Raw genomic sequence first — 24,728 nt, 5'->3', positions numbered from 1 at the left:
TATGCCCAAATAACCATCCTCCACCAAATACCAGCTCAATCCATTCATTATTTTGAGCCGAGCTTCAACATTCGTAGTTATGTCCAGTGTGGTAGTTTGCAAAGCAAGTAGCACCTAGACTCCTCCTTTTGAGCTGAAAATTTATGAAGACGGTCTTCTTAGTAACTGATCATCCTCAGCCAAAACTCACGCCCATTAGCCATGTACATTTCCCGTACCGCTAATCAAACACTTGGCTGCTAATTCATGTTTGAGCATCGATCGGTCTCCTCATGAGAATCTTATGTTGTAATTTTCTTCCTAGCACCTACCTGGGGAGTGCTCAACCCGCTAGACATGCCTAGGCTGCCCAGAACACATGGCAACGCCACAGTCATGCGGTGACCACACGGCGGGCATGCGAGTTTACGCGCTCTAGAGTTGGGGGCGTCGGCCACCGCCCAAACCTTGACGTATCGCCACCAAACCATGTATTTATGATTAAATAAGTGATTATGTAATTATAAATGATTTTTGGAAAAAATAAATAGTAAACTATGAGGCAGCTGCAGTTCAAATTTGACCCGCTTTCAACTGAATCGGCGAAAATTTGTCTTTTTCATGAGAGGTGGATCAAAACTTTTTACACCCAACCATTTTGTCAATTGTGCATTACATATGTCCTAGTATTTTATAAAATTGATTTGGTCCAATTTTGCAACAATTATTTGGAAGGTCCTTCACAAAAAAACCTCCTTTTGGGCACTCGAAAAATAGAAAATGGTTTTTTCGTCCAAAGAAAATGAAAACTTCCTTAGGCAACATTGTTTTTAATTCCAATATACACCCTTGTGCACAATATGAGATCATTTGAACAAACTATGCATTGAATATGGCCATAAGATTGATCATTTGGCTTGAAAAATCATGAATCTTCACACATGATAGCTCATTTCTGAGAATACTTTTTAAAAATAATTGTCGCATTACAAGTTTATTATTTTTCCTGGAAACTTGATCACATATAATGACATAATACGAAGGTTTTCCAATTTTTTGATTTTTTTTTTGAATTTTTTATGCCCGTTTCAAAATGCGGTCAAAACGGCGGGAATGACCGTTCCTAGCTAGTGGTTGAATCTTGGAATTTTTTTGATATTTCTATGATTAGATAGATACTTATGTACCTAGAAATGATTTTTTGAAAAAATAAAGAGCAAACTATGAGGCACCTGTAGTTCAAATTTGACCCGCTTCTTGCTGAATCGGCGACAATTTGTCTTTTTCACTAGAGGTGGATCAAAACTTTTGACACCCAAAAATTTGGTCAATTGTGAATCAAATATGGCACAGTATTTTAGAAAAATGATTTGGTCCAATTTTGCAACAAATATATGGTAGGTCCTTCACAAAAAGAACTCAATTCGGGCACTCGGAAAATGGAAAATGAATTTTCCGTGCAAAGAAAATGAAAACTCCCTTAGGAAACATTGTTTAGAATTCCAAGATGCACCCTTGTGCACAATATGAGATCATTTGAACAACCTATGCCATGAATGTGGCCATAAGATTGATCATTTGGCTTGAAAACCCTGAATCTTCACGCGTGATAGCTCATTTATGAGAACACTTTTTTAAAATAATTGCCGTATTACAAGTTTATTATTATTCCTGGAAACTTGGTCACATATAATGACATAATGCGAAGGTTTTCTAATTTTTTTTAATTTTTTTTGAATTTTTTATGCACGTTTCAAAACGCGGTCAAAACGGCGGGAATGACCGTTCCTAGCTAGTGGTTGAATCTTCGAATTTGTTTGATGTTTCTATGATTAAATATATACTTATGTACCTAGAAATGATTTTTAAAAAAAATAAAGAGCAAACTATGAGGCACCCGTAGTTCAAATTTGACCCGCTTCCTGCTGAATCGGCGACAATTTATCTTTTTCACTAGAGGTGGATCAAAACTTTTGACACCCAACCATTTGGTCAATTGTGAATCAAATATGGCCTAGTATTTTAGAAAAATGATTTGGTCCAATTTTTCAACAAATATATGGTAGGTCCTTCACAAAAAGAACTCAATTCAGGCACTCAGAAAATGGAAAATGAATTTTCCGTGCAAAGAAAATAAAAACTCCTCATATCAACATTGTTTGTCATCACAAGATACACACATGTGAACAATATTCATTCATTTTAGCAAACTATACGTGGTTAATATGTTGAATGTTTGCCCTAAATAAGAGGATAAAAACAATAAGAAAAATATAAGCTGAATTCTGATTGATGGAATCCGTTGTGGCATGAATCGATGACGTGGCAAACATCCGTCCATCCATATATCCATCCATCCGTCCATCCAACCCACTGCAGCCTCTCTCTTTCACACGCGCGTGAACCCTAGCCGATCCAGATCCCTCCGCCGCTGCCCCGTCCTTCCGCCGCCCTCGCCATCGGTCTGCACCCTCCCCTTCCCTCCCCTCCACTCCTCACTCGCCTCCGGCCTCGGCCTCCGCCTCGTCACGGCGGGCCAGGGCCATGGACGCCGCCACCGCGGGCCGCACACGATCTCCGCCGCGCGCGCCGGGATGAGCCCGAGCCCCGGGCCGGATCCGGGCCCCGAGAAGTCGGTCGCGTGGCCGGACCTCCGGGGCGGCCTCGAGCGGGCCGGCGCCCTCGCCGCGGAGCTCGCGGCCGAGGCTGAGGAACAGGCACGCCTGGCGCGCCGCCTTGAGGACGCGCACGAGGTGAGAATGCTTGCTCGCTTTGCTTCGGTTGGCTTTGCCCCCGCTCGCCGCGCCCCTTTTGTTGAGCATGGCCTGATCCTACTGCTGCACGTGAGGAGGGAGTCAGGTGCGGTAGGGCGCGGCGCTGGACGAGATGAGGCGGCGGCTCAAGTGGCGGTGGGCACGCGCGGACGAGCTCGCCGTCGCCAGGCGGAGGGCCGGCGAGGGCGTCGACCGCCGCAAGGAGCAGATGCAGGCGCAGATCGAGCGGGTGCTGCTACTCTCCAGAGCCCTCGCCGCCGCGCACCCACAAGTGCAGGTACCTGCCCGCCTGTTTTTTCCTCTCCACGCGAGACCAGAACGCATTGGAGTATAATCCATCCGATAGTTGTGGTTGCCTGCGTTTGGTCCGATAGAAGTATAATCCATCCTGTACCCTGTACCCTGTCCGGGTCTTCCGTGAGCTGCCTGTTGCAGAGAACCACTATTCTCGTACCAATGGTGAGAATTCAGTACTCATGTGCCTCCCCTGAGCAACAATGCTTAATAGGATGTGCATGATTTTAGCGTGCGTGTATGTCCCATAGGCCCATATAAGCAATAGCAATCATTTTGAAAGCATATGCCACACATATAATGTGAGACAACAGTACATTGTCAGCACCAGTATTATTCCACATCCTAAATTGCATGTGCAGAATTTTGTCTGCCACCCCGTTATGCCTGGAGGTTTCCCTTCATAATTCTAAGTTGGCGATTCTCTGCCCTGTTGTCTAGCTGTGGCCACCAGGTGGTGGCCTTTCTGGTCAAGGTGGTCACATCATCAGTATTTATTTGCTCTGTTTGTAATGCTTGATGTTTAGCGTGTGAAACTGGGTTTTGCATGATAAATTAGTCACCTTTGGTGATTTCTACAGTAGAAATGTGACTTCCTTTGTTAATCAGCTTTGGAAATCAGTTGTGATCTTAGTATCATGTGTGTAATTGTGTATGCTTATATGATGTCTCGCACATTTCCTGTACCAACAATATAAATTAGTGAGCATAGCTTCTGTTGTCAGTGCAGACAACTGTTCCTTGTAATGTACATACTCTTCCTTTTTTTGTGTCATTTCTGTTTATCTTGTGCTGATGCTACTTAGTATGTACTCACATCTTCATGCTGGAAGGATAATACTGTAGGTAGACCATTTACTATTTTTTTCATTTTTGAATATGGCCAACTCTGCTTCCCCCCATCTGCATATCCTATGTTCTGAGGGAGTGCTGCTTAGTTTTAATACATATGAGCATAATTATGAAATAGTATCGCTCATCGCCCCCCGCAGGCCTTTTAAGTTCCAATCAGTCCAATCTGCTAGTTTAGTTTGCCACAGTTTGGGGCTACTCCAATCTGAACATGTCCCTGTAGCTTGGAGTGCCTTGGGTTTCACTTAACATGTGTGTACATGTATGGAACAGAGGAAAAAAGTAAGAGGGCAATTCAATTTCAGAGAGAAAGAGAGAGAGATATGTACATGTATGGTTCAGGCAATGATTTATGCATGTATTCTTGGACTGCACCATGGATGAGCATGTCTTGTTCAACTAAAAGAATTTATTAATTGAAAAGAACTAACTCCAACAAGTAATACGTGCAGGTACTTGTGTGGTGAGAAGCAACCTCCGGCTGATCATCAGGGTCATGGCGCCCCCTCACCCCGTGCATTTGGTGAATGTTTGGGAACTCTTTTGTAAATTTGTTAATCAGCATTGTATTGTACCACTTCCTGGTTGCCGTATCAAATATTATACCATTGCACTATTTAGTTACTTTTCAAAGTTGTGATAAATATAGTTCTTTTTTACTTTCAAGATAGCATCAAATTCATGTCTTCCATTTTTCTCATCTACGTTGTGTGTCTATATATAGCAGCACAGTTTTAGTTGCTCTGTAGGTTATCAGTAGAACTCAACTAGCCAATTAACAAGTGAACTCTATCCATTTGTTGAATCCATATTTAGAAAGTTCACTTACCCTGCTACTATAACAAACTGCTGGTGGTGGCTCTTTCACAGGTAGTACATGCATCATCAGTCCTATATAGCTGCTGCTTATGTACTCATTTTGTTCTAGGAAAGTGGGAGGGCAGGGGCCCTTGATTTTCTTGCATAACTTGAGCAAATTTGATTTTTATTCTCTGAAGTTGATTCTCATGTGTGGTCATACCAATAACACATGCTTAAGACATCAGTGGCTGGACTGTAGATGTTTGAACCAGGAAAAAAATTGTGGGGAAATAAACCATTTATCCTTTATTGCTTTGTGTTTTATCTTCTAGAATTAGTGTACTTTACTTATATGTTTATATGTTGAATGACAGAAGCTCAAGGTGAAGAAGGCCATCGAGAAGGGCAACGCCGACGGCGCCCAGATCTATGCGGAGAACGCCATCCGCAAGCGCACCGAGCACATGAACTACCTCCGCCTCGCCTCCCGCCTTGCCCCATATGCCCATGAGTGATATATACTACTTGCCTACTGCTGTATCATATTGCTTACTTTTTTACATCAGATCAACTATGAAGAGAATTGGTGGTGGTTAGGGTGTTCTAGTGCTTATCTAATCCTCTTTCAAGCCTTTCGAGATAGAGTTCTTTAGCTGACAAGTTTAGCAAATGCTGTAGTGCTTATGTTTTAGTTTTACACCTGTGTAAAAATGAATGGCTGCTACTGTTTCTAATTTTAGGTTGGGATGAGATGCATGTTTGCATGCTTGTGCTTCTGTCACTACAATCTATACTACTGCTATTGTCATATCCTGGTTGTTTTGTTGCTACCAATATTTTTCCCATGTTTTGTTTCCTTGCATGCTTACTACTACAATCTATACTACTACCATTGTGCAAGATGTTCACATGTTAATTTTTGTTGACTAAAATCTCTTATGCCGTTGACTTAGCTTGACCCAGAACAGCAGCATCCTTGATGCGTACTAACCTTCACCTCGTTCTTTCTCTCGTAGACTCGAAGGTCGCCGTATGCAAGGCACCAAGGTGCATGGTGCTCGCAAGCGATGAATGGAGGCTGTTTGACATCGGCTACGCAAACCACCATTGTGAGCTCCTCCCTTTGCTATCCTACAACCATGCTCTGTTTCATTGGTTAGTTAAGATTTTGATGCTTTTCGCGCCGTGGTTGAGTCCTTGCCGACTGTTGTGTCGACGATCAAGTGCTGGTGTTCGCGCCGTGGTTGAGTCCTTGCCGACTGTTGTGTCGATGATCAAGTGCTGGTGCCTCATCTGGCTATTTTATTTGCTGCTGGTAATTAGTAGTATTAGAGTGTCTCTCCTTAGGGGTTGTTTTAAACAGCAAATGATCTACTGTATCAATTTTTTGCTGTTCAAAGATCGAAATCCTGGTTCATTTTCAAAGATCGAAATGTTGTTGACCCTATTCTTCTATGCTTAAATGGTAAAAATGTCGCATTTTGCTTGTTCTAACCATTTTTCTTGATAACTTGCAGATGCTGGCCTTCATTCATGTTTTGTCGTGAGGTCCAGGATGAACAAGTTGGGATAAGCATTGGAGCTAGTTATACTGTGATAGTTGTGTTACCTGATGTGAACATTTTTTTATTGTAAACTTGATGTGAACCATATTTTTCTGTAATAATGTGTTACCAGGATGAACCATCCTTGCTGTGTTACCAGGATGAACAAGTTTGATTGTAATAATGTGCCAAGTTTGGCTCTTTCACGATTGTATTCGTGATGTGAACCATATTTTTCCTGATTAGTCGTGCTCTGTTTGAAGCATTTTGTTTTCTCTTTGTTTGGATTTAAATTTTGTTATTTATTTACTGGAAAATTGAGATCTGAAGAATATAACAGTGACAACTGGGATCCACTTGTTAGAACCTGACAACTGGGTCCCATCTCACTAGTGGGCTCATCTTTTGGAAAAAATAAAATAAAAAAGGCCATGGCCAAGAAAATAAAAAGGCCGAATTCTTGGGCCAGGCCCATGTAGCTAATAAAAGCACAGGAAAAAAATATATAGAAAGGCCGAATTGTTGGGCTCGGCCCATGTAGAAAATCGAATTGGACCGGGCTGATTCTTGTGCCACATTAGATTGCCATGTCGGATGCCTACATGGCCTGGGGAGGCTGCTAGTGACCAAAACAAAACAATAGGCATATTTTGGTCGTAAACGTCCACGACCTTCTCACAGAGAAGGTCGTTAATTTCAGTTTACGACCGCCAGCTTTTGACCTTCTGTTTTTTGGTTAAAAAAAGGTCGCAAATGAAAAACAATGACCTTTCAGTGACCAATAGTTAAGGTCACAAGTTGACATATTTCTTGTAGTGTGGGACCGTGATGTTAGGAAACCAGGAGGAAGCTAAAAATATTACAGTTGTATATAATAAGGAGGCACTTGTGTACGTGCGGCTATGGCCCTAGTTGGTCCCCACTGTCATCCTCTCCAGGTAAACTCATCTCCTCATTCCTCATGCCGTTGACCATGTTGACAACGTGAAACGGCGGCGCCACGACGAGCGCAACATCTCGAAGGACGATGGAGAGGGCCTCACGGGCCCTATGGATGGTCTGATACAGCGCCCGCTGCTTATTCGGGAAGCTAGGATCATAGGCCACATGTCCGCGACGACATTGTCCTTCGCTTGTTCACCGGTGCTCATTGAGGAGATGGAGGTTGCAGCACAGGTCCTCCTGCGCTGGTAGCTCTTCCCCCATTAGGGCATCGAAGTGGGCCGCACCTGCTCTATGGTGAACATGGCATGAACCGGCTTGGATAGTGGCGTCAGCTCCTGGTCGGAAGCTACGTCCATCATCTGATTGTCGTTGCTCAGCTCGGCGAGCTCGCTGGCGAGCCAGCATGTCCGGCTGCTGGACCGACCCGCTGCCAAGCACGAGTCTGACTGCCCTCGCCCACCCAGACCACCTCCCTTGCTCGCGCGCGCTTTCCGCCCGAAACGGTCAGCGCCGCCCGCCCTGCTTCCCGGTGCAGGCGATTGCTCCGCCTTCAAATGACACAAGTGTCGTCCGTCCGTCCGTCTGCCGCCCACATTAATGATACACGGTTGCCGAGGCGGCTACTCCGGCGCCACATGTTCGTCCCTCTATCGCCCACCATTGTTATATAAACTGCTGCGCCGGCCATAGCCGCAGTCATCCGCCTCTGTTCCCTTTCTCCTGTCCGCAGCACTACTGCCCACCATGACTTCCTCGCGCTCTAGCGCTCTTCGGGACGGGCGGACGACGGACCACAAGGAGATGGCAGCCATTGCTGCCGACTTCCTGGCCGGCAGGCAGCCAGAGGACGACGACGTCCAATGGAGAACATGGTAGTCGACGATCCGACGCCAACCCCCTCCTCTGCGCCATCCTCACCAGTGCATTGCAGCATGACCATCGGCGAGGCCCGTGCCCAATACATGGACACGGTGAGGCAGAAGCATGAGGAGCAGTTCTGGGAGGCGCAGGACGACGCCGCCTACAACCACCATCTCCTCCAGGAGCACCTGCAGGCGGAGGAGCAGATCTCCACGGAGTGGGCGGAACAGCAGGCGATGCTCGACTCGTCCCGCTCCGCCCGCGAGGGCCGCTTCGAGCGCTGGCGGTACCGCATGCGGGTGGCGGAGGCTGCGGCCGCCTACAAAGAGGGCGATGAATTCGGAGAGGCGTTGTTTTGCGAGACCGAGGACGAGGTAGAGGACAATGCCGGCTCCGACGAGTCCCCGCTCCGCTGGCGTCGACGAGGCCCTGCTCCACCAAGGCCATGCGGCACCAACAACGAGGCAGAGGACACCATCGGCTCCGCCGACGCCCCGCCTCGCCGGCACCGAGGTGGAGGCCCTACTCCGCCGAGGCCCCGTGGCGCCAACAACGAGGCAGAGGACACCGCCGGCCTCGCCCCGCCGGCACCGAGGTGGAGGCCCTACACCGCCGAGGCCCTGCCCTGCCAACAATGAGGCAGAGGACATCGCCGGCTCAGCCGAGGCCCCACCCTGCCGGCAACGAGGGGGAGGATTTCCCCCGCTTCGCCGAGGCGCCGCCTCGCCAGAAACGAGATAGAGGACATCGCCAGCTCCGTCAAGGCCCCGCCTTGCTCCCAACGAGGCCGCGCCACACAAAAAACGAGGAAGAGTAGAACACGGTAGGTCAGCGCCACTCGGGTCCAAGTAAGGCCACCGCTGCTACCCTCCAGTTGAAGCCAAGCTAGGCGGGTTGACCATTGACGGCCGATTAGCTTCTTGGAGACAATGTGGAGTTGGAGAGCTATGTTGGACAAGGACACTGCTTTAGTTACTTAACTGCAGATGCAGTTGGGTTACTCGCATGTGGGCCCAAGAGGCAGCTGGCCCACATGTAAGTGATGCAACTGCACCTGCTGTTATGTCACTGAAGCTTAGTCCGCTGGAGAAGAAGCTTCTGTTCGGCTCAGCTGGACACGGGTGCTATGGTTAATAATTATACCTCCTAAGGAAGTCCTGGACTAAGGGGTCCTCGGGCGTCCGGCCTGTTAGCCATGGGCCGGACTGATGGGTTGTGAAGATATGAAGACCGAAGACAGCAGCCGTGTCCGGATGGGACTCTCCTTGGCGTGGAAGGCAAGCTTGGCGACCAAATATGTAGATTCCTTTCTTTGTAACCGACCCTGTGTAACCCTAGATCCTCTCGGTGTCTATATAAACCGGAGGACTTAGTCCGTAGAGGGAGATTCATGACCATAGTCATACAAGCTAGACCTCTAGGGTTTATCCATTACGATCTCGAGGTAGATCAACTCTTGTAATACTCATATTCATCAATATCAATCAAGCAGGACGTAGGGTATTACCTCCATAGAGAGGACCCGAACCTGGGTAAACATCATGTCCCCTATCTCCTATTACCATCGACCTTAGACGCACAGTTCGGGACCCCCAACCCGAGATGCGCCGGTTTTGACACTGACATTGGTGCTTTCATCGAGAGTTCCACTATGCCGTCCTCCAAAGGTTAGATGGCTCCTTCAATCGTCAACAATGACGCTGTCCAAGGAGAAACCTTCCTTCCCGGACAGATTTTCGTGTTCGGCGGCTTCGCACTGCGGGCCAACTCGTTTGGCCATCTGGAGCAGATCAATAGCTACGTCCCCGGCCATCATGTCAGATTTAGGAGCTTGAACTACGTCGCGGACATGCATGGAGATTTGATCTTTGCTGGATTCGTGACCGCGGTGATCGCTCCTGGTCACCTCGATGAACATGACCTAAATCTGTCATCGAACCACATTCAGGAGATAGCTCCTGTAACTGCTCTGGCCTAAGATCCGGAGCATACGACACCATCTAAGGACTGGAGGTTCAACCCCACCACCGAGGCCACAGATTCCCCGGCGTTGGAGCCGCACATGGACTTAAACTCACACAATGTTTGTGTCACCGGAACCCCGGACTCGTCTCTGGGTGTAAGTTCCAAACCATGTGAGTCCACAGACGCCGAACTTGATCGTTTATCGATCTTCGAGTCCAGCGCCGCAGACATCTTCCAGCACTCACCCTTGGGCGATGTGCTAAGCTCATTAAAGAACCTGTCCTTGGCGGGGGACTCACAGCCGAACTATATCCGGTTCGAACTAGAAGCCGATGACAGGGAATTTTGCTCCCCACCCGCCACCCACTTTATAGCCACTATCGAAGACTTAACTGACATGCTCGATTACGGCTCCGATGACGTCGACGGTATGAACGACGATGCTGGAGAAGAAGAGGCCCAGTACCCGCCGTTCACCAGACGTTGGAAGGCTACTTCCTCGTACGATGTGTACATGGTGGATGCACCAAAGAAGAATAGCGGCGATGACAAAGAAAATCCAGTTGAGAACAAACCTCCTGAGACACAGCAAAAATGCCGGCGTCCTCGGCGCCGCTCTAAGTCACGTCGTTCAAAGGACAACAATACCGGCACCGGAGAAAACAATACTCCGAACAATGCCGAAAACAATGAAGACCTTGCCGAGGTAACATCCGAACAGGAGGAGCAAGAAAACAGGCAAGCCAGCCCCGACGAACAGGCCAGGCCCAACGACTCGGAGGACGGTAGTTATCATCCGCTCTCTAAGGATGAGGAAAGCCTCGGCAACGAAGATTTCATCATGCCTTAGGAACCTCTTGCTACCTCTTGAGCACTTGCATTGGTTTTCGCTTGAAGAGGAAAGGGTGGTGCAACAAAGTAGCGTAAGTATTTCCCTCAGTTTTTGAGAACCAAGGTATCAATCCAGTAGGAGGCTACACGCGAGTCCCTCGCACCTACACAAAACAAATAAATCCTCGCAACCAACGCGATAACGGGTTGTCAATCCCTACACGGTCACTTACGAGAGTGAGATCTGATAGATATGATAAGATAATATTTTTGGTATTTTTATGATAAAGATGCAAAGTAAAATAAAAGCAATGAAAATAACTAAGTATTGGAAGATTAATATGATGAAGATAGACCCGGGGCCATAGGTTTCACTAGTGGCTTCTCTCAAGAGCATAGGTATTTTACGGTGGGTGAACGAATTACTGTTGAGCAATTGATAGAATTGAGCATAGTTATGAGAATATCTAGGTATGATCATGTATATAGGCATCACATCCAAGACAAGTAGACCGACTCCTGCCTGCATCTACTACTATTACTCCATACATCGACCACTATCCAACATGCATCTAGAGAATTAAGTTCATAAGAACAGAGTAACGCCTTAAGCAAGATGACATGATGTAGAGGGATAAATTCATGCAATATGATAAAAACCCCATCTTGTTATCCTCGATGGCAACAATATAATACGTGCCTTGCTGCCCCTACTATCACTGGGAAAGGACACCGCAAGATTGAACCCAAAGCTAAGCACTTCTCCCATTGCAAGAAAGATCAATCTAGTAGGGCAAACCAAATTGATAATTCGAAGAGACTTGCAAAGATAACCAATCATACATAAAAGAATTCAGAGAAGATTCAAATATTGCTCATAGATAAACTTGATCATAAACCCACAATTCATCGGTCTCAACAAACACACTGCAAAAGAAGATTACATCGAATAGATCTCCATAAGAGAGGGGGAGAACTTTGTATTGAGACCCAAAAAGAGAGAAGAAGCCATCTAGCTAATAACTATGGACCCGAAGGTTTGAGGTAAACTACTCACACTTCATCGGAGAGGCTCTGGTGTTGATGTAGAAGCCCTCCGTGATCGATGCCCCCTCCGACGGAGCTCCGGAACAAGCCCCAAGATGGGATCTCGTGGATACAAAAATTTACGGCGGTGAAATTAGGGTTTTGGCTCCGTATCTGATCGTTTGGGGGTACGTAGGTATATATAGGAGGAAGAAGTACGTCGGTGGAGCAACAGGGGGCCCACGACGGTGGAGGGCGCGCCTGCAGGGGGGTAGGCGCGCCCCCTACCTCGTGGCCTCCCTGTTGGTTGCTTGACATAGGGTCCAAGTCTCCTGGATCATGTTCGGTGAGAAAATCACGTTCCCGAAGGTTTCATTCCGTTCGGACTCCGTTTGATATTCCTTTTCTTCAAAACCCTAAAATAGGCAAAAACATCAATTCTGGGTTGTGCCTCCAGTTAATAGGTTAGTCCCAAAAATAATATAAAAGTGGATAATAAAGCTCAATAAGGTCCAAAATAGTAGATAATATAGCATGGAGCAATCAAAAATTATAGATACGGTGGAGACGTATCAAGCATCCTGATAACCCACAAGTATAGGGGATCGCAACAGTTTTCGAGGGTAGAGTATTCAACCCAAATTTTCTGATTCGACACAAGGGGAGCCAAAGAATATTCTCAAGTATTAGCAGATGAGTTTTCAATTCAACCACACCTGGAAACTTAATATCTGCAGCAAAGTGTTTAGTAGCAAAGTAATATGATAGTGGTGATAACGGTAGCAAAAGGTAACAGAAGTAAAAGCAATGTTTTTGGTATTTTGTAGTGATGGTAGCAATAGCAACGGGAAAGTAAATAAGCGAAGAACAATATGTGGAAAGCTCGTAGGCAATGGATCGGTGATGGAGAATTATGCCGGATGCGGTTCCTCATGTAACAGTCATAACCTAGGGTGACACAGAACTAGCTCCAGTTCATTGATATAGTGTAGGCATGTATTCTGAACATAGTCATACGTGCTTATGGAAAAAACTTGCATGACATCTTTTGTCCTACCCTCCCGTGGCAGCGGGGTCCTTACGGAAACTAAGGGATATTAAGGTCTTCTTTTAATGGAGAACCGGAACAAAGCATTAACACATAGTGAATACATGAACTCCTCAAACTACGGTCATCACCGGTAAGTATCCCGATTATTGTCACTTCGAGGTCAACGGATCATAACACATAATAGGTGACTATAGACTTGCAAGATAGGATCAAGAACACTCATATATTGATGAAAACATAATAGGTTCAGATCTGAAAGCATGGCACTCGGGCCCTAGTGACAAGCATTAAGCATAGCAAAGTCATAGCAACATCAATCTCAGAACATAGTGGACACTAGGGATCAAACCCTAACAAAACTAACTCAATTACATGACAGGTCCCATCCAACCCATCACCGTCCAGCAAGCCTACGATGGAATTACTCATGCACGGCAGTGAGCATCATGAAATTGGCGATGGAGGATGGTTGATGATGACGATAGCGACGGATTCCCCTCTCCGGAGCCCCGAACGGACTCCAGATCAGCCCTCCTGAGAGGTTTTAGGGCTCGGCGGCAGCCCCGCATCGTAAAACGCGATGATTTCTTCTCTCTGATTTTTTTCTCCCCGAAACTCAATATATGGAGGTGGAGTTGGAGTCGGAGACGCAACAGGGGGCCCACGAGGTAGGGGGCGCGCCCTAGGGGGGCAGGCGCGTCCCCCACCCACGTGGCATGGTGGTGTCCCCCCTGGCCTTCATCTTTGGCAGGTATTTTTCTTATTTTCCGAAAAATGTCTCCGCGAAGTTTCAGGTCATTTCGAGAACGTTTGCTCCTGCACATAAATAACACCATGGTAATTCTGCTGAAAACAGCGTCAGTCTGGGTTAGTTCCATTCAAATCATGCAAATTCCTCTCTCTCTCTCTCTCTGGCCTTGCTCCTTCTCCTTTCTCCTCAGTTCAACACTCCGCCTGCTTATATCTACAACACACACATCACCGACCCCTGCTCCGATGATGCGCAAGGTGACGTCCTTCATCGGGTGTCCCTTATTTCGAGCATGGTCCGATCTACTCCTCTGGCCACACCCGGCCCAGCCTTCGCCGCCTCGCCCATGCAAGTGGCCGCCGCCTAGAACTCGTCCACAATGCTTCTCAATCCAACCTTCTTTCAAGAATAATCTTGGGATGCTACAACCCAAACTAAGGAGTTTCCTTGTGATGCAGATGGTTCTACGGGACACACACCTAGGCAGAGATGCGGGCACCAAGTTGTGGGAATACAGAGGGATACTGATGGAGGTATGTTCTTGCCGAGGATTAGAGCCAACTCACGTTTGTTTGTTTGTTTGTTTGTTTACAAGATCCAGAAAAGCCAAATGCAAGCTTAGGTTAGCGGAAAGAATCATGTGTTTGTTTTTAAAGTTGTTACAAGGAAGTGAATTTTCCTGTCGAGCCAATAGTCCATGACACGTACACTCCCCAATACATTGCTGCCTTATAAGAAGATTGCAGAGTCACAACACACCTGCAATTTAGTGTCCAAAGTTCAGTTCTTGTTGTCCAGCATTCTGATCTAATCTGCGCTAGTTCTGTAGTATAAAAGCAAAATACGTTGTATTGACCTGGAAGTGCAGCAGAGAATGGTTACAGATTAGATTTACCTGTCAGGGTATGCATATACATCATAACAAATAACTGGACTTCAAGAGCAGCAACCTAACTCTCATCAAGAATACACTTGATTTGTGCCTGATCTTTTTTCTGCGTGCTAAATGTTATTACCATATGTCCAGTTGTATTAGAATAGGAGATGTTTTTGCATGCTAAATGTTGTTGCCAACTGTCCAACTTTATTAGAATAGGAGATGTTTCTGTATGCTAAATGTTACTACAAGCAGAACATATGCAATTTACTGTCCAAAGTTCAATTCTTGATGTTCAACAATCCGGTCTAATATGCGCTAATTCTGTAGTATAAAAGCAGAACACCATCTTGTATTGACTTGGAAGTGCAGTAGAGAATGGTTACAGATGAGATGCAACTCTTAGGGGTATGAATATACACCATAACAAATAACTGGTAGCAGCAATCTCACTCTCAGGAAGAATACACTTGTTTTAGGCTTGATCTAGTTTTTGCATGCTAAATGTTACTATAAACTGTCCAGTTTTGTTAGAACAGGAGATGTACCATGAGAATGTGATGTTTTTGCATGCTAAATGTTACCACAAACCGTCCCGATGTATTAGAACAGGAGATGTTTTTGCATGCTTTATTTACATATCGGAAACGAGCGAATGTTGAGCCATGCATGATAAGTAGAAAATAACGAAAGCTATTGTCATATATGTACTTGTTATTTCCATGATGTAGTTTGTTTCTGAATCTTTTTAAACAAATGATTGCTCATATTTAAAGTCCAAATATTTGAGTGTCCTTGCTCGGCATGTATGTGCATAGCCCAAATATTCTAATTCAAATGGCCGGATGAGAGCAGAGCAAGACACATAGATTGTCTTGTTCAATCACCCGACATTATTTCCTGAAGGAATGACCCTGAGCTTGCCAAAAATGTCATTAAAACAGTTGTGGTACGAGGTTCTGGCACAAGGGTTTCAGCAGACAATATAAAATATACCACTCCCTATGTCTCATAAGGTAAGACGTTTTTACAAGCTAACATAGCTTACAAAAATATCTTATATTATGGGATGGAGGGAGTAGTTGTTGCCAAAAAATGCTGGCCGTGTTTCTCTTCCATGTGAAATACTACGGAATGGAAGGCATGCATGGTCGTGGAGCAATTTTTTATGCCGCTGGGCATGCGATTCTCCCCCAACTCTCCTCCAACGTAACTGTTATGCTGCCAAAATTTCCGGTGAAATTTCACACGACTTGTCGAAATTTTGGCCTTGTTTATAAGCATACCGAAACTTTAGGGTGTTGGCTGCAAGAATGTTGAGGGCTTGGCTGCGAGATTATATTATTGGCGGGGTTGGAAGAAAAACAGTTTTGGTAGGCTTAGGGTCATCAAGACCCGTGTACTCGGATAACTTCCTTTTTGATGGAACAACCATCGATGAGTTATTTATCGCCAAAGAAAATTCAGAAAATCTAGCCAAGGGAGAAATGATCTGTTACAAGAAAAACTTGGTTGGAAAATCCTACAAGGCCCGATTACATTTGAGAAAAACATGTGAAACACCTCGTAACATACCTACCGATAAACAAAGATTGCGGCAAAAACAAGTCACATCGGAAAGCCTACCAAGTACAACACATAGACAAATCACCCCCTAAGCACCTGCAGTCGCAGCTGTGGCATCATCATCGTCTCACCTATGACCTAACATATCTGAATTCTCAGTCACAATGTTGCAAAGACACCTTCCCGCATACCGCATTTCCCAACAGTTATGACCACTAGCCCCGTCAATGCTCTCAAAACAAATGATCATCGTCATAAACTTGGGAGGCATGAAAAGATAGTCCAAAGAGTATTGTATCCCAACATATACTGCAGACATAGGTCCCTTCTTTTTCCATTTCGCTTTGTGTTCGATGGTAATTTGTTTGTTAACCTTTTTAGGGTATGCTATTTCAATAGTGCGTTTGATGACAATTTGTTTGTTAACCTTTTTAGGGCATGCTAGTTCAGTAGGCTTCTGGCCTTGATATCCTTCATATATATTCTCTATTTTAAGCACCAACATACAAAATATTCCCCTCCCATGGAATGTTCGCCAATTAGTATTTCTGTAAATATAGAGCATTGTTTGTAATGAAGTGACAATTTAAAGTTTTGATTATGAACAATATTTTCAGTTGAAATCGAATTAGAGGAGAACGCGTAAAGAAAATTCCATCAACCACAATATCTAGCAAGGGGGAATTTACAAGAAAGGAAACTTTGCACTTTATTTACACTCTAGAGCCAAAATAGATTCAGCGTTTATTAGCAACCAGGAGAGCTACTAAAACCTAAACTCATCTCATTCTCAGTAATAAACTAAAAAAGAAAATTCCTAAACTCTTGGCACTTCCTTCCCTTGGGCTACACAACACCACAAAAAAGAAAATCTCAATCGAGGGCATTTACCACGATGGGGCTCCTGACATAGTGGGTCCCATCAGACCAGACGAGCTTCCCAAAGACGTAGCCCCTCCCGAGTTTGTCCTTTTCCGACGCCACCTTCACCTTGAACTCCTTCTCCTCGCCGGCCTTCTCGAATACGAGCACCGTCGGGTCAACGGTCATGTTGACCCCAAAAGGCGCGCGCCACGATGCGCGGTATGTCCCGGGTCGGCCCACGTTCTTGAGCCGCCGCTTGATCGTCATCCTGCGGCGCAGCGCCGGCACCGCAATGGATGGGTAGTTGAGGTCCTCCATGGGCGGCGGCTTGGCCGGGCATGTAAACTTGCCGGAGCTGAGCCTGCTCAGGTCCTTGGTGGAGAAGCCGAGCGAGCAGAGGAAGGTGAAGTAGCCGTTGGGGGTGATGTCGTAGACGAGGCCCGGGTCAACGGCGCGGTTCGGGTGCACGTTGCCGGAGCCGTAGGCGAAAGGGGTGGCCTCCTTGCCGTCCATCTCGCGCATGGGCGCGCCGGTGTTGTCCTGGGTGCGCGCAGTGGTCATGACCGCGGATCGCATCATAGCGGGGCTCCAGTTGGGGTGCGCCGCCTTGAGGAGGCCCATGACACCGGAGACGTGCGGGCACGCCATGGAGGTGCCGGACATGATGGCGTACTCGGAGCGGCGCTTGTCGGCGGCCACCTCGGTGGGGCTGACGTACTCAGTGAAGGCGGCGAGGATGTCCACCCCCGGTGCGGCGACGTCCGGCTTGAGGACGTAGGGCAGCGTGCCGCTTGGCCCGTGAGCGGAGAAGGCGGCGATGGATGGCGAGTTCTTGACGCCGAGCTCCGTCTTGGAAGGCGAGATGTTGGCGGCCGGGTCAGAGGTGGAGGACATGTAGTTGTAGAGAGAGACGGCCTCGGTGTAGGTGATCATTGTGGCCGGGAGCACGTGCGGGTCGGCTTGGATGTCGTTGCCGTCCATCTCGCCGTTGGCAAGGATCATCCCGACGCCGCCGGCGTTGAGGACGGTCATCCCCATCATGACCCGCGGGACATCCCCGCCGCGGACGCACACGACGATCTTGCCCTTGACCTTGGCCGGGTCAAGGCAGCCCGTGGCGCAGTTTGTGGCGAGGTTGACGGTGCAGTTGGGGAGCGCGGCGCTGCTTGCGTTGATGAGCGGGAAGAGCTTGTCGGAGTGAAGGTCGGATGCCTCAAGGCTTATCCCCCTCATGGTGGCGTTGTTGCCGAGGGTGAGCTGGTCGGGAAAGTCCCTGTCGACGGTGCTGGCGGCGACGGTGGTGACCCATGGCGCGGAGTTGACGACGGTGTCCTCGAAGGGCCCTTGGTTGCCCCCGGAGCAGACGACGGCGACGCCGTGGATGGTGGCGTGGAGGGAGCCGAGGGTGACGGCCTCGTGGAAGTAGGAGCTGGCGTCGGCGAGGGGCGCGTCGACGCCGAAGGAGACGGTGATGACGTCGGCGCCGTCGTGGACGGCGGCCTCGAAGCCGGCGATGACGTCGGCGGTGGCGCACTCCCCGGTCCAGCAGACCTTGTAGACGGCGACGCGGGCGCGCGGGGCGCCGCCCTTGGCGGTGCCGTTGGCGTAGCCGAAGAGGCTGGCGCGCGGCACGAAGCGGCCGGCGGCGGTGGAGAGCGTGTGCGTGCCGTGGCCCTCGGTGTCGCGCGTCCAGTTGCGGTCCACCACGGCCGGGTGCGACAGCAGCATGTCCTTGTTGAAGTACTTGGCGCCGATGAGCTTCTTGTTGCAGGGCACCCCGTACTTGGCGGTGTCGGTGCAGGAGCCCTTCCAGCGCTTGGGCACCGGGGCCATGCCCTCGTCGTTGAAGCTGTTGGATTCCGGCCACACGCCGCTGTCGAGGCTGGCGATGATGACGTCCTGGCCGAACCTGCCGTGCTTCCAGATGGAGTCCGGGAGCACCTGGCCGCCCCTCTCCATGTCCATGAAGCCCCATGACCTGGTCGTGTGCAGCTTCATCATCTTGCTCGGCATCACCGTCAGCACATCCGGATGCTCTGCTCTCCATCCATCACCCAACCAATCAATCAGTCAATCAATCAAGGGGAAACTGTAGTAAAAGAGATAGGCGGCGAAGCCATTGATGTTCTTGAGTAATGAAGGAATGGGAATGGCTGCCTTACTTGCCATCTGGGTGGCCACCTCCTCCTCGAGATACGCGGCGAAGCCATTGATGTTCTTGTTGTAGGAGTAGAAGATGGCGTCCTTGGCCGCCTGCTTGCTCCCGACGACCGAGGCGAGGAGCTCATGGTGCGACTCGGTGGCGCGCGCGTGGTCCTCCGCCGTCGCCTCGCGCCCATAAGGGTGCGCTCCCAGGTATACCACGTACGACTGCGCGTGTATGGATCAGGCCAAGAGGATGAAATGAAGGCGAAAGAAACATGCAACGACGGCGTTCGTCGTTTGCAGATTTGCTTACATACCCTCTTCCATGCGTGGACGAGGCGGCACTCGGCGGCGCAGAGGAGGAGGACGGCGGCGAGGATGAGCAGCGCCCGGCCCGCCATCTTCTTCGTCGTCTTCTTCAGTCGTGGTCTCGCCGGCGGCCGGCCAGATGGTGTGTAAATAGAGCTTCATTCGCGGATCACGGAGAGAGGGCTCTATATTTGGCTGGGTCTGACTGCGGCGAGGCCACGGCGACAGCAGCAGAGAAGAGCGGATCGCTTAGCCGCAGGAACGCTTCAACACCCAACTGACTGACCCCTACTAACAAGGGTGTTCTTTCGGCCGGTGTAGGGGTTGGGACAGGCCAGGTGTCAGTAGACTGATTTTTGTTTTCCGGTCAGTCGACTGACCAATAACGTTTTCAGTCGATCTGCTCTACTCGACCGTTCCAGTACTACCTGCTCACTTCATCATCCAACTGCTCATTTCACTTCACGCATGCATGTATTTCTTCCTTGCTGCGTCCGGATGTACGTATCAGAACATTTTTTAACGGAAACTAACTAATCTTATTCTTATGGTGGCAACTATACGTACGTAACATAATCTAATTCTCCTGTGTAATATTCAAGCGACAATCATGCACGTCCCTATTCAATCGAGCCTAAAATAAAAATAAACTTTCTAAGATATAATGAATTACGAACATTGGGACTGCCCTTTAAGAAGAAAGAACAAAAAATAAAATTTAATGACAAAATTTGTGCATAATTTACACATAAATTGCGGCTTTTCTTAATATGCAACAATAAGAATATAATAGTGAAATTTTTGCAAAAGATAAGTTGTATACGAAAAATGAATTAGTCGCATTGGTATTACCCGTAAAAAAATACAAAAGATATTTAAAAAAATAATAATTTTGTTTCCTAAGGAAGAATGAATTAGTGCTATAGCTAGTACCCTTTAAGAATAAACAAAATAAAAAATAAATGATCAAAAAATTGCACAAAGTTTACGCTAAAATTATGTTTTTTAATAATATGCAAGAATAAGCATATAATAAGTGAATTTTCGCAATAAATTTTTTTCAAGAAGAAATGATTAGTGGCATTGGTATTACCATTTAAGAAGAAGATGATGAAAAAATTGCATACAATTTGCACAAAAATGCCCCTTTTGTAACATGAAAAGCATATAATAGTAAATTTTTGTGAAAAATTATTTTCCTATGAAGGAATAAATTGATATTACCCATAAAAAAATCAAAATAATGAAGTTTTCTAAGAAAGAATGAAACCCTTTAAGAAAAAGAAAATGAAAAAGAAAAAACTTTCGAAACTTACACAACAATTTGCACTTACATTGCACTTTTTGAAATATGCAAAGAATAAGCATATAATAGTGCATGTTTCTCATTCTACTATAGTTTACACATAGTGTAACTGAAATAATGTATTTCCTTTAAGAAGTCAGAAAATAAAGAAAAACTTGCGCACAACTTTGCACCGAAATTGCACTTTACGTAATATGCAAGAATAATCATATAATCATGAAATTTTGGAAAATGTTATATAGTATTTGTTTGTATATAATTACACTCAGCCAAAAACCCACAAAAAAACAATAAATGAAAGAAAAAAAGAATAAACACATAGAAACATAAATAGAAATAAAAAATGAAGCAAAAATACCTACAAAAGACAGAATTAAATTTCCACAAATAGGGGTCAATCGATTCCACATAGCCCAACTCACCATCAAAATGATATAGAAAAAAAGAAAAGAACACAAATCTCCAAGCAGAATCGGACGGTCACAAAATCGTCTGGTCACTTTTTTTCTTAACCACCTTGTAGCCTCATATATTCATCTCAAAGCATGCATGAATACTATGGACTTTAGCGGCTGAAACTATGTTAGGTTGTGATGCAAGAGCACGTACATATAGGCGCCATGCGCACATAAACATACAGACACACCCACATGCATACACACACAAGCACCACACACACTCATCATTAGCTTTTTGGTTGTGCGGATGGAGCATAATTAATACTAAAACTAATACAAAACTAAAGGAGATTTTTAAAGAGAAAGGAATTAAATTCGCACAAATCATTGGCATTGGTATTACCATTCAGAAAGAAGGAACATGGAAAATAAATTAAACAAATGATGAAAAAAATTGCAGATAACTTACATAGAAATTGCATTTTTATAATATGCAAGAATAAATAAATAAATAAATAAATATATATATATTAGTGAAAACTAAAGCAAAATAAAAAATGAAATACAAATAAAACAATAAGAAAATGAAGTTTTCTATGAAAGAATGAATTCGTGGCATTGGTATTACCATTTCAGAAAAAAAACCTAAAACAAAATCAAAGTAATGAAGTTTACTAAGAAAGAATGAAACTCTTTAAGAAGAAATAAAATGCAAAAGAAAAAACTTTCAAATCTTGCACACAATTTGTACTGAAATTGCACTTTTTGAAATATGCAGAGAATAAGCATATAATAATGCATTTTTCGCATTCTCCTATAATTTACGCATAGTGTAACTAAAATAATGTACTCCCTTTAAGAAGAAGACTTAAAAAAACTTACACACAACTTTGCACCGAAATTGCACATTATCGTAATATGTAAAAATAATCATATAATCATGAAATTTTGACACATATTATATAGTATTTGTTTGTATATAATTACACTCAGCGAAAAACCCACAAAAAACAAAAAATAACAAATAAAGGAAAGAAAAAAGGGAAAAGAGAAATGCATAGAAACAGAAAGCAAAAATTAAAAAATGAAGCAAAAATACCCATAAAAGAAAGAATTAAATTTCCTAAGGAAGAATGAATGGTCGGCATTGGTATTACCATTTAAGAACAAAAAAAATGGAAAAATGATCTGAAACAAACAATGTCAAAATTTGCACGAAATATACATAAAAATTGTGCTTCTTTACAATAATCATACGCCCACGTGCGATATGGCATGTGAAAAAGGGCATGAGAAATTGGCGAGGAAAGGGTGGGAAGTGAGTGGGAGAAATATGCAAGAAATCCTACTATAATTTCTATAGTGTAACTGAAATAATGTATTTCCTTTAAGAAGAAACACAAAAAAAACTTGCGCATAACTTTGCACAGAAATTACACTTTATCGTATTATGCAAAAATAATCATATAATCATGAAATTTTGGCACATATTATATAGTATTTGTTTGTATAAAATTAGACTCAGTCAAAAACCCACAAAAAACAATAATAACCAATAAAGGAAAGGAAATGGGAAAAATAAAAACCCATAGAAACAGAAAACAGAAATAAAAAGTGAAGCAAAAATACCCTTAAATAGAAAGAAAATCATATAAACAACTCTATAAAAGAATGACAAAATCTGCACATAAATTGCTATTTGCTATAATATGCAAGAATAAACACATAATAGTGAAATTAGTCGCAAAACAAAATTATCTAAAGAAATAATGAATTAGTGGCATTGGTATTTGATCCATGGTTTCTCTACTTCTCCGGATCAAAATAATGAACTAGTGGTATCCGTATTAACCTTTTAAGAAGAAAAAAAAGTAAAGAAAAACAATAATGATAACATTTGCACACGGTTTGAATAGAAATTGCGCTTTTTTATAATATGCAAAAATAAGCACAAACAATGAAATTTCACAAAAAAAATCCTAAGTAGGAATGAATTAGAGGTATTGATATTACCCTTGAAGAATAAAGAAAATGAAATAAAAACTTGAACAAAATTAAAATAATGAAGTTTTCTAAGAAACAATGAATTAGTGTCATTGCTTTCCCATTAAAGAAGAAAGGAACTGAAATTAATAAAACAAATAATGTATTATTCTGCAAACTATTAGCACAGAAGTTGCGCATTTTTAGTGTACATATAATCATAAAATTTTGACACATATTATATAGTATTTTTTTTATATAATTACACTTAGCCAAAAACCCACAAAAAACAAAAATAACCAGGAAAGAAAATGGGGAAAAGAAAAACCCATAGAAACAGAAAACATAAATAAATCAAAAAATATCCACAAAATAGAAATAAAACCAACTAACAAAGAGAATCAGAAAAACAAAAGCAAAAGCACATAAAAACATAAAAGTATTAAAAAAATCAAGGGAGAGAGAGGAGGGCTGGATTGCAGAGTTAATGGGCTCCGGCCCAGAAATGAAATTGATTGACCCAAATAAGGGGTCAGTCAAAAAACAAGAGAAGCCCACACAACAGACAACACATGTCAGAAAAAAACGCAGCGCGGATCTTACAGAAAAATCCAATGGTTACAAATTTGACTGACCCAAGAGTGAAATTTCAGCTGACTGAAAAGTAGCTAAATTGGTAGGGGTTACGTGGAGGTTTTGTCGAAGCAAATTGGTTTGTGTACTCCGTCCATAAACCCATGCTTAGAACTTCGAAGGGTTTGACTATATAACATAATATCTCACATCTAAGTTGTGACATAAGCAGCTTATTTGTTTTTTCCTGACGAGCGTGACAAAAAAAAGTAGTAAGTTACACGGTGCGTAGCAAAGGAAGCACGAGGCATTGCCGGTATAGTCCTTGTTAATCCCATGCGGGTACATCTGCAAACCCCTGACTACTTTTCTCCTTCCCAAGAAAAGTCTCCTTCCTTTTCCCGTCGGCGCTGCCGTGTATCCGTCCCGTCTTCAATGGCCTTTGGCCTGTGGAGGTGTAGATGATCTCGGCCCCCCGTCAGTAGAAGGGACCTCCTTCTCATTTTTGTTAGGTTGAACGTCTTGGTTGGGGCTGTGTGGCGGCAGCGATGTCCCTCGGTAGCAATAATGTCTCCCAGGTCCTATCCCCATCCCGATGGTGCGAATAGTGTTGTCGAAGAATGTGTGGAGGTGTGTCCCCATCGGATCTCATGGGATTCGGTCGGTGCTGGTCTTCGGTGGATCTATTTGGATCCATTTTTTGTTCATCTTCATCTGTGTGGTTTCCAAGTTTGATCTTTCTGATCTACAACTCTCTTTATCGGTGATGGTTGCTCCTCTGGTGTGCTGGTCCTTTGGGGTGTTAGCACGACGACTTCCCGACTGTCTACTAGAACAAGGTTTGCCCGGGCTCTAATAATTGGGGGGGGGGGGGGGACGACGGCGACACGCCTTCGCCTCGCTTCAGTGCTTGTAGTCGTCGTTAGGTGGTCCATAGACCTAGTTGTAATTTTTATTATCTCTTGTGTTCTCTGTACTATCATGATTGATGAATAAATTGAAAGTTTCTCTCGCAAAAATCTTTTTTACCATG

General features: G+C 45.0%; 2 protein-coding genes across 3 annotated transcripts; one reads left to right on the top strand and one right to left on the bottom strand.

Moving 5' to 3' along the window:
* Positions 1-2,340: 2,340 nt before the first annotated feature.
* LOC125507377 (uncharacterized) lies at positions 2,341-6,489 on the top strand. 2 transcript variants are annotated; one of them, XM_048671965.2, is made up of 5 exons: positions 2,341-2,732; positions 2,831-3,030; positions 5,075-5,211; positions 5,717-5,809; positions 6,218-6,489. In XM_048671965.2, exons 2-4 carry the CDS (start codon positions 2,866-2,868, stop codon positions 5,769-5,771), a joined length of 357 nt encoding a protein of 118 aa, XP_048527922.1. In that variant the 5' UTR covers positions 2,341-2,732; positions 2,831-2,865; the 3' UTR covers positions 5,772-5,809; positions 6,218-6,489. The 2 variants fall into 2 exon arrangements, with proteins under 2 accessions (XP_048527922.1, XP_048527921.1); XM_048671964.2 differs by having other exon boundaries at positions 2,344-2,732; positions 2,839-3,030.
* A 10,376-nt stretch (positions 6,490-16,865) lies between these two features.
* On the bottom strand, positions 16,866-19,527 carry LOC125555492 (subtilisin-like protease SBT5.3). Its single transcript, XM_087522520.1, has 4 exons — positions 19,444-19,527; positions 19,144-19,351; positions 18,726-19,017; positions 16,866-18,410 (listed from the first exon to the last, which is right to left on the bottom strand). The coding sequence occupies exons 1-4, from the start codon at positions 19,525-19,527 to the stop codon at positions 16,991-16,993; spliced, it is 2,004 nt and encodes a 667-aa protein (XP_087378646.1). The 3' UTR covers positions 16,866-16,990.
* Positions 19,528-24,728: the final 5,201 nt, after the last annotated feature.

This window comes from Triticum urartu, chromosome 5A (assembly GCF_056163025.1).
Source record: "Triticum urartu cultivar PI428250 chromosome 5A, HENAU_Tu73, whole genome shotgun sequence".
NCBI lineage: Eukaryota > Viridiplantae > Streptophyta > Magnoliopsida > Poales > Poaceae > Triticum > Triticum urartu.
This window is presented reverse-complemented; position numbering and strand designations above follow the sequence as displayed.

What these genes read in the sequence shown, in the direction of transcription:
- LOC125507377 (XM_048671965.2), top strand. Translation starts at nt 2,866, where the DNA reads ATGAGGCGGCGGCTCAAGTGGCGGTGGGCACGCGCGGACGAGCTCGCC. An exon ending in CCGCGCACCCACAAGTGCAG is followed by an intron (nt 3,031 to 5,074) that starts GTACCTGCCCGC and finishes GTTGAATGACAG; the next exon opens with AAGCTCAAGGTGAAGAAGGC. An exon ending in CTTGCCCCATATGCCCATGA is followed by an intron (nt 5,212 to 5,716) that starts GTGATATATACT and finishes TTTCTCTCGTAG; the next exon opens with ACTCGAAGGTCGCCGTATGC.
- LOC125555492 (XM_087522520.1), bottom strand. Translation starts at nt 19,527, where the DNA reads ATGGCGGGCCGGGCGCTGCTCATCCTCGCCGCCGTCCTCCTCCTCTGC. An exon ending in TCGTCCACGCATGGAAGAGG is followed by an intron (nt 19,352 to 19,443) that starts GTATGTAAGCAA and finishes ATACACGCGCAG; the next exon opens with TCGTACGTGGTATACCTGGG. An exon ending in GGTGGCCACCCAGATGGCAA is followed by an intron (nt 19,018 to 19,143) that starts GTAAGGCAGCCA and finishes GATGGAGAGCAG; the next exon opens with AGCATCCGGATGTGCTGACG.